Source organism: Anopheles maculipalpis, chromosome 2RL, assembly GCF_943734695.1.
Source record: "Anopheles maculipalpis chromosome 2RL, idAnoMacuDA_375_x, whole genome shotgun sequence".
Taxonomy (NCBI): domain Eukaryota; kingdom Metazoa; phylum Arthropoda; class Insecta; order Diptera; family Culicidae; genus Anopheles; species Anopheles maculipalpis.
This window is the reverse complement of record NC_064871.1, coordinates 63,413,655-63,423,165: the sequence shown is the minus strand read 5'-3', so window position 1 is coordinate 63,423,165 and position 9,511 is coordinate 63,413,655. Positions and strand designations below refer to the sequence as shown.

The window sequence follows — 9,511 nt, the reverse complement described above, 5'->3', positions numbered from 1 at the left end:
TATTGTGTGTTCTGGAAATAGTGTGGAAAAATTTGTTTTGGGCCGTTCAACATTTGTTGAAATAGCTACAATGACCCGCACCGCGTATGCCTTATGCCAGCCTTGGCACCTTGCACCATCCACTTGTTTGCATCGATGTACCAAGCGCTTCCCAAAAGCGATTCAGTGCATACAAAAAGTTCAAAAATGGATCAGTGATTGGAAGTTTTTGATGTTTTATTCAACAATTTCCTTGCAGATGCCGAAACAGTATGTGACTTTCGAGAGCAACTGCTTGAACGAATAAATGTGCAGCTAATGTTGCCCAATGCTCTATTAAAATTGAGATTAGGTAAACGCTTTATAATCATAGAGCTGTTTTTACGTGGTTCTCTACTTAAAAATTATTTATATTTTTTTAATAGATAAAAAAGATAAAAAATAGCAGATGTAAAAAGATTGATTGAATTTGGATGAAAATAGATGAATTTTTCTTGCTCAGGTTCCCGCAGGCTGCATATGCTGTCTGGCGAAACGTGTACTAAAAACGTTTAATCATTCCTAGACATTCGTATACAATGATTAACTCATTTATTCTTCTCTTCCGCTACGCTTCACGTACAGCTGCTTAAATAATATCGTTACATTCAACATTTGGACAGCATGGAAGGAGCTGGAGGAAGTAGCAACTCGGATCCGAGATTCGAGTTTCTTGGCTCATTTGTCCAGAAGACGCTCAAGTTAAAACCAGAAAAATGGCACCGATTAGTAACACTGTACGGATAGTAATGTGTTGTGCGCTATGCAACATACAACTGTTCACCCCGTAATCCTACATTACTTATCATTTTATTTCCCATCTACTTTCAACTTCGCCACGGATCGATTGCTCGTCGGCAGAGAAGAGCACAAGGCAGTTCTGAAAGAATTTTTCGACAATGCACAGACTGTCGTTATGATCATTATTCTGACACCATCCGCACAATTGATTCCACTTGTGAGCTTTCCGATACAGCAACTTAAAAACAAAGGTAAAAACATGCTCTCCAAAGCAGTGCAGCATAAATGGTGATGATTATTGGTAATATGTCCGCTTTTTGCAGGCGTCTACTTCGTCAAGAAAAACCCGATTGATGTCCCGCGCGACGGCTGCAAAGATGTGCTGGTTGTGGGTGATCTGGCAACAAGAACCATCGACCAGTTGTCCTGCCTGGTCGATGAAGTGTTTGTACCCCTGCTTTCGAACTCCGATAACCATCTCGGCTGGCCGGAAATGGTAGCACAAGACGTACAAAAGCAAGTTCACAGTCTGAAGAGCACGGTTTATCAAGTCCAGGGTCAAGTTAGTGGACAGACCGTTCTACCAATGCCCGTAGGAGTTGATAAATGTGTGCAGACGGCCAAAGAACTAGTTGTCAACTCAGAATGTTCGATTAATCTCTACCTCAAGAGTGCAATCGAAGGCGTTGTCATCAAATGGGCCACACAAGTGAATGATGTGATGCTGGAGTCGAGTGCGAACGCATTTAATGGCGGTCAAAATCCAGTCCCATCCGTCGGTAATGATACATGCTAGTTAAAATTTTGTGGTTTTTGAATTTTTTTATCACCAATACTAACGGAAAGAAATATTTTTTAATCACTGCAGAGATTAATTTTTGGAACAATCGCTTGAAAAACTTAACCTACATCTATGAGCAGCTGCGTCACGAACGTATCCGCAGTATGGCGCTGATTCTAGAGTACACAGACAGTGCTTACTATCCTTGCTTTAAAACACTTTTCAAAAACGTTGTAACAGGTTAGTTCCAACTATGTAAAACTGAAGAAGATATCAATGAAAATGTATATTATTTTCGTACAGCGTTGGCGGAGGCACGAGATATTACACTTTACTTAAATCCACTCACAAGACACTTCCAACAACTAGAGGACACCGAGTTTTCTGAGTGCAAGGTTCTCCTGAAACCGTTACTACACGTAGTTTGTTTGATTTGGTCAAACTCTTTATATTATTGTCACTCGGCAAAGTTGATAGGTGAGTTAGTGCAAGAGATCAATCATCTTCTAATTTGTTTAAACTATTTCGATCTCTTTTTTTCTCCAGTTCTACTTCGTCAAATATGCAACTTAATCATTCAACAGGTAACTTTAGTATTATGCGATATTCTCGGTTCAAGACTTTCTTTGAATATTGTGTTCCTAACTGTGCTTTTGGGCATTTTTTCCGGACAGGCTAAACGCTTCCTTGACCCATCATCCATCTTTCATACCGATATCGACGAGGCGATGCAGCGCATATCGTTGTCGATACAAATTCTCAAATATTTTCGCACTGTGTATGATGAATATAAAGATAATATTGCACCTTTCTTTCAAGAGCGTCCCGTCGTCAACTGGACCTTTCATCCCAACGCCGTGTTTGAACGGTACAATGCATTTCTTGATCGATTATTTACCATTCAGTGGTTTTTCAATACTGTCATTGAGTTTCTCAAGCTAGAGAAGGTAGAAATCGGAGGCCTCAAGGGACGAGCATTAAGTGCACGTATTACGGGCGTGTCGGTTGAGTTTAACCAGTGTTTCTCACTGTTTGCATCGAAAACGTATGATGTTCTTGATCCTGATGATCCCACCTTTAAGGAAGATTTCCTCAAGTTCCAGGACCGTATCTTGGAGCTCGATCTTAAGCTGGCTGCAATTTTATGTCAAGCTTTTGACGATTGTCACAACCTGGAAAGCGTCTTCAAGGTAACATTTCAAATTGAATCAGTGTACGGCAAATATCATCATTTATAATGGTACTTCACAGCTGATAAGCATCGTAGGAACTGTTCTGGATCGACCGAAAATTAAAGAAGAGTTTACCAACAAATATAGACAAATTTTAGTGATGATTGATGAAGAGCTCAGCACATGTGAAAACATTTACACTCTACAAATGGAGTATTACCGCAAGGAAGGATACATTTTTGTGGACCGCAGTGCTCCTCCAGTTACTGCGGCCCTCCGTTGGGTGCTTCAGCTTACCAATCGCATAACCTCTCCCATCAAACAATTTCAAACTTTGCAGCATCCGTAAGCATTCCTTTAGGGCCACTCAATGGGAACGAAGCGAAAAATAGTAATTAAAACTCTTCACTTTAATGTCACTTTAGGGTCGTTCAATCCGAAGAAGGTGCCGCTTTAATCGCTCGGTTTGATATCTTGATTGCTAAGTTGAAAGAATTCGAACGATCCATTTTCGACGGTTGGGCACAGGAAGTGCCAGAAACGATTGAAGCACACTTAGACAAACCGCTCATTATACGGAAGAAAAATTCGCCCGAGCTTCTACTTAACTTTAGCCCTCAGCTGTTTGCTATCCTAAGAGAGGTGCACTACCTGAGACTCATGGAAAAGGAGGACATCCCACAGCGAGGCCTTGAATTTTCCGACAGAAGTGAGATCTTTCGCTCTTACACCCTTAACCTTGAAAAAACGGTTGACTGGTATAACAAGATACGCAAAAACTGTACCAAAGTTGAGCTGGAGCTAATCAAGGGCGAGATAGAACACATCGATGCACTGCTGGAACGTGCCATCAACGAGCTTACGTGGAACTCGGAGGACATTCAAGATTACATGATGCAGATACGTGACCCGGTGGAGCAATTGCAAAAACGAATGCAATCCATCCAGAACAACTTGCAGGACATTCGTACCACCATGTCCGCCTGGGCAAAGCTACCATTGTTTGAGCGTAAAGATTCCAAGAAGGACACTGTACTGTGCCTAGAAGAACGAAACGACCGCAAGACAAAACGCTACGCGGAGCTGGAAGCGGCCGCGATCAAGGTTCACCAGCTGCTCGACACGAACATGAAACTGTTTGGCATGGAAGATGACCAGGAAGACACTAACTGGGTGGAGTATGTAAAGTTCGTCGACAACATAGTGTACGAGAATCTGCTCTTTATGATTGGAATCAGCATCGGCTACCTGGCCGAAAACATGGACGTTGGCAATAATCTTGCACCGTTGTTTGAATCACGCTTAGAGCTACTAGAACCGCATCTTGTGTTTGTGCCCTCACTAAATCCAAACGATGTAAATGGTTTTACCGCACTGCTGGCTGGGTTGGTAAATGATATCACTTACATGTCATCTTTGATTCCACGTTTGCTGAAAACGGCCAACAAAACTTACGAACAGATCATTACTAAGAACAACGACATACAGGAGATGAAGGTTGAAATCCTGCAAGGAGTCGACAAGGTCATTCAAGAGGCAGCAGAATTTTGTGGCGATTTCGAACGCTATTCCTATCTCTGGCTGGAGGATCGTGAATATAGCATGGAAACGTTTCTCGAATACGGTCGCCAGCTGGAAGCGGATGAGATAGAACTGATCATCAACAAGGATCCGGACGCACCCAAACCATGCCCACCAACCATTGAAGCGTTCCGCGAGCAAATCGATCACTATGAATCCCTCTACCAAGAGATAGAGAAAATTGAATCGTTCCAAATTTTTAACTCTTGGTTCCAAGTGGACGTGCGCCCTTTTCGGCAATCGCTGATGAACATCGTGCGCAAGTGGGGCAACATGTTTAAGGAACATCTCGTCAACAATGTGACACACAGCCTAACCGATCTGGGAAACTTTATTCGCAAAGCTGACGAAGGCCTGCTGCAGGTTGTGAAAGAAGGTGACTATGAAGGGTTGGTTAACATTATGGCCTATCTGCTGCACGTCAAGGAACGAACCGCCACCACGGACGAGATGTTCGAACCGATGAAGGATACGATAGAGCTGCTCAAGTACTACGACATGGACATTCCGGAGGAGGTAAACGTGTACCTGCAGGAGCTGCCCGAGCAGTGGGCCAACACGAAAAAGATTGCGCTCACCGTGAAGCAGCAGGTCGCACCACTGCAGGCAAATGAGGTGGTCGGCATACGGAATCGGATCGCTATGTTCGACGTTCATATTACCGTTTTCCGTGATGTGTTCCGTACATATGAATTTTTCAAATACGATTGTCTGGAACCTTACATTCTGCTCGATCGTATCGATGGCGATGTCCAGCGGTTGGAAAAAGATATGTCGGATATACAGGAATCGGGTAGTTTGTTTGAAGTGTCCGTGCCAGAGTTTAAACTGCTGCGCCAGTGCCGCAAGGAAATGAAAATGTTGAAGGTAGGTACTTGGGAAACGCATCGCACTACTGTTGATTAACGTTGTTTATTCACACAGCAACTGTGGGACTATGTGTTCATCGTCCGTACCAGCATCGAGGACTGGAAAACAACTCCATGGCGTAAGGTGGACGTTGAAAACATGGACATCGAGTGTAAAAAGTTCGCCAAGGATATCCGTCTACTCGACAAGGAAATGCGACCGTGGGATACGTACGTTACGCTTGAGTCGACGGTCAAGAACATGCTCACGTCGCTGCGTGCCGTTGGCGAGCTGCAAAATCCCGCCATCCGTGAGCGACATTGGAATCAGCTGATGTCTTCCACTAAGGTTACTACTGCCTATTACTACTTATCAAACAGGTGTCGTCGTGGCTGTGCGATACCAGCAGTAGAGTTATTGTTTTCTGGGACTTTCTTTTCAACCATTTCTATGTCTTCTGCCTAACCTGATATTGCGAGCCATGTGGGGATGTTTCAATCAAAAGTAAACAACTTGTAAGGCCATGTCTGCAGTTTAAACTATTGTTCATTTGCCAAATTCTATCGAAACACAGCATTGAAACGTCTGCAGGCTCATTAGTGAATAACGAACAACAAGGTCAATAGACAGCAGAAAAATTAATCAATGCTCGAAATGCTTTCCACCACGCATGCGGTCGGTCGGTGTAAACTGTTCATGCAAGCAGTTCGGTTCGCAGCACGCCCACACGTAGTTTGCTTCTGATTGAAACTCATATTTTGCCCGCACTTGTGCACTGCCAACAAAGCGACAACAAGCGAAAAACAAAACTCGCTTTCAATTAAAACTCAACCTCTGACCTATTTGTTTTATACTGAATGTTTTCAATTTTTGCTTCAACGCTGAATGTGAACGTAAGCCAACCTTTTTGTAAGTGCTTTGTAAATAACAGTGTTTACCCCTTTTTTAAAGCCATTCTCAGTTTGATCTCCAAATTCATCCAACCTCATTACACCGGTCTCAAATCTCTGAAACCTTGTAAATACACAAATATTAATCGTTCTGTACATATCGTTGCTTGTATTCCAGAGTTTAGCAAATCTTCCACCCGAAATTACAGTAAGTTTCCTAGCGATGTAAATAAGCTTACTAAAGCTCTTTCATGTTTATAGCAATGTTGATGTTGACGAATGTCTAAACCGTGGTTTATCGTCCCACTATTACCAATTGTAACCTTACACCCCTCTGCCTGTACTACCAGGTCACCTTCATCATGGACAAAAATACAACACTGTCCGATCTGCTGGCACTCAACCTACACGAATGCGAAGAAGAGGTGAAAAATATCGTCGACAAAGCGGTAAAGGAAATGTCGATGGAGAAAATCTTACGCGATCTGCACTCCGTGTGGAACGGCAGTCCCAACACCAAAATGATGGAATTTGAATATGAAACTCATCTACGCACCGGGTCCACCTTGCTAAAGGCATCGGAAGAATTGATAGAAACGCTTGAAGAAAACCAGGTACCACTCGTAGACGGTCGGTGCTTTTAGGAGCCCCTACTTAAATCATTCATTCTTCACAGGTTGTGCTTCAAAATTTAATCACATCAAAGTTCATTGCACACTTCCTGGAGGAGGTGTCCGAATGGCAAAAGAAGCTTACCACGGCGGATCAGGTTATTACAGTATGGTTCGAGGTGCAGCGTACCTGGGCTCATCTCGAATCGATCTTCATGAGCTCGGACGATATTCGCATGCAGCTACCCGTCGACTCGGAACGGTTCGACAATATCGATGCCGAGTTCAAGATCATGATGGAGGAGATGGCTAAAAACTCCAACGTCATACACGCTACGAACCGGGAAGGTTTGGTCGACAAGCTGGACAACCTGCAGAGTCAGCTGGCATTGTGCGAGAAAGCTTTGGCCGAATATTTAGAAACGAAGCGACTTTACTTTCCACGCTTTTACTTCGTTTCGGCGGCTGATTTGCTCGATATTCTCAGCAATGGAAATCGTCCGGAAGTCGTTTGCAAGCATCTAACTAAACTGTTCGATTCGATCGCAAAGCTCAAACTGGAATCTAACGACGATGGGCATAGCAAGAAGGCGCTCGGAATGATAGCGAAGGATACCGAATACGTAAAATTTTTCGAGTTCTGTAACTGCACTGGCGCTGTAAGTACACCGTGTGACAATGTGTTCGAATCTGTCTTTTCTGACCAAGTCTCGTTGCAGGTTGAAGTGTGGCTTAACCGCATCCAAATTGCGATGCGAACATCACTCCGGAGCTACATTGCTGAAGCGGTGGTAGCGTACGAGGAGAAGCAACGAGAACACTGGCTGTTTGACTACCCCGCCCAGGTATCGCTGTGTGGCACTCAAATCTGGTGGTCAACGGAAGTGAACATCGCCTTTAGCCGACTCGAGGAGGGCTACGACAATGCCATCAAGGATTACTACAAAAAGCAAATATCCCAACTCAGCACGCTCATCACACTTCTGCTCGGGGAGCTTACGAGGGGCGATCGACAAAAAATTATGACCATCTGCACAATCGATGTCCATTCGCGAGACGTTGTCAGCAAGCTGATCCAGTCGAAGGTTGAGTTCGCGTCTGCCTTCCAGTGGCAGTCCCAGCTGCGTCATCGTTGGGACGATGCAGAGAAGGACTGCTTTGCCAACATTTGTGATGCACAGTTTTGTTACAGCCACGAATATCTGGGCAATACACCGCGTCTCGTCATCACCCCGCTGACCGATCGTTGCTACATTACCCTTACGCAGTCACTTCATTTGGTGATGGGTGGTGGCCCGGCAGGCCCAGCCGGTACAGGTAAAACGGAAACTACCAAAGATCTTGGTCGTGCACTCGGAATTATGGTGTACGTGTTCAACTGCTCCGAGCAGATGGACTACAAATCGTGCGGTAACATCTACAAAGGATTGGCACAAACAGGTGCGTGGGGCTGTTTCGACGAGTTCAACCGAATCTCGGTGGAAGTGTTGTCCGTTGTGGCGGTTCAGGTGAAATCGGTACAGGACGCCATACGGGACAAAAAGTCCAAGTTTGACTTTATGGGAGAGTTTATTGCATGTGTTCCAACGGTTGGTATCTTCATTACGATGAACCCTGGTTACGCCGGTCGTACTGAGTTGCCGGAAAACTTGAAAGCACTCTTTCGGTAAGGTCAAAGTGTTTACTATTTGATGCGTTCAATGCTTAATGTCTGTCTTTTTGGAATTGATCACATTACAATTACTAGTCCTTGCGCTATGGTGGTGCCTGATTTCGAGCTGATTTGTGAAATCATGTTGGTGGCTGAAGGTTTCCAGGATGCCCGAGTGCTAGCACGGAAGTTCATCACACTCTACACGCTGTGCAAAGAATTGCTTTCCAAGCAAGATCATTACGATTGGGGTCTACGTGCTATAAAATCTGTGCTCGTCGTTGCTGGTTCCTTGAAAGTAAGTAGGACATTCAGATCTTGCAATGTTTTGTAAACTATCCTGAAACCGCTTTAAACGCTACACGCTCGTGTTTATTTCTAGCGCGGTGATCCTGGCCGACCAGAAGAGGAAGTGCTGATGCGAGCTCTTCGTGACTTCAACATTCCCAAAATCGTAACTGATGATATGCCTGTATTTATGGGTTTGATCGGTGATCTATTCCCAGCGCTGGACGTACCCCGAAAGCGCGATTTGGAATTTGAAAAAACCGTCAAACAGGCAACACTTGATTTGGCCCTTCAGCCGGAAGATAATTTCATACTGAAGGTGGTCCAGCTGGAAGAGCTGCTGGAAGTGCGCCATTCCGTCTTTATTGTCGGCAATGCGGGCACGGGCAAGACACAAGTCTGGAAGACACTCTACAAAACTTATCAGAACGTTAAAAAGAAACCGCTCTTCAACGACCTCAATCCGAAGGCAGTAACGAACGACGAACTTTTCGGTATCATTAATCCTGCAACGCGCGAATGGAAGGATGGTTTGTTTTCGGTCATCATGCGTGACCAGGCGTCGCTCAGTGGGGACAATCCAAAGTGGATCATCTTGGACGGTGACATTGATCCAATGTGGATCGAAAGTCTTAATACGGTCATGGACGACAACAAGGTTCTGACGCTAGCCTCGAACGAGCGCATCGCGCTCACGCCCTACATGCGGCTGATTTTTGAGATTTCCAATCTGCGCACCGCCACGCCCGCAACAGTGTCGAGAGCTGGCATACTTTACATTAACCCACAGGATCTTGGATGGAATCCGTGAGAACTAAACTAAAATTTATGCTTTCAGTAGGCCGGCTGTGGTTCGGGGGCGTGAGCCTTCAGCTACATTCCCCAGCCCCCGATCGATAGTTCCGGCGTACTAAAGCGAGTACCATATA

At 44.7% G+C, this 9,511-nt stretch overlaps 1 protein-coding gene across 1 annotated transcript in view; it reads left to right on the top strand.

The window, feature by feature from the left end:
• Positions 1 to 635: 635 nt before the first annotated feature.
• LOC126556484 (dynein beta chain, ciliary) overlaps positions 636 to 9,511 on the top strand; it is a 16,633-nt gene continuing 7,757 nt past the window's right edge. Inside the window, exons 1-15 of the mRNA XM_050211748.1 lie at positions 636 to 755; positions 880 to 1,010; positions 1,083 to 1,538; positions 1,628 to 1,780; positions 1,844 to 2,017; positions 2,087 to 2,124; positions 2,215 to 2,730; positions 2,792 to 3,057; positions 3,138 to 5,160; positions 5,218 to 5,490; positions 6,383 to 6,646; positions 6,709 to 7,302; positions 7,363 to 8,309; positions 8,391 to 8,592; positions 8,677 to 9,389. Of these exons, the coding sequence (XP_050067705.1) occupies positions 643 to 755; positions 880 to 1,010; positions 1,083 to 1,538; positions 1,628 to 1,780; positions 1,844 to 2,017; positions 2,087 to 2,124; positions 2,215 to 2,730; positions 2,792 to 3,057; positions 3,138 to 5,160; positions 5,218 to 5,490; positions 6,383 to 6,646; positions 6,709 to 7,302; positions 7,363 to 8,309; positions 8,391 to 8,592; positions 8,677 to 9,389 (6,863 nt within the window). The 5' untranslated portion in view covers positions 636 to 642. The remainder of the gene's footprint in view (positions 756 to 879; positions 1,011 to 1,082; positions 1,539 to 1,627; positions 1,781 to 1,843; positions 2,018 to 2,086; positions 2,125 to 2,214; positions 2,731 to 2,791; positions 3,058 to 3,137; positions 5,161 to 5,217; positions 5,491 to 6,382; positions 6,647 to 6,708; positions 7,303 to 7,362; positions 8,310 to 8,390; positions 8,593 to 8,676; positions 9,390 to 9,511) is intronic.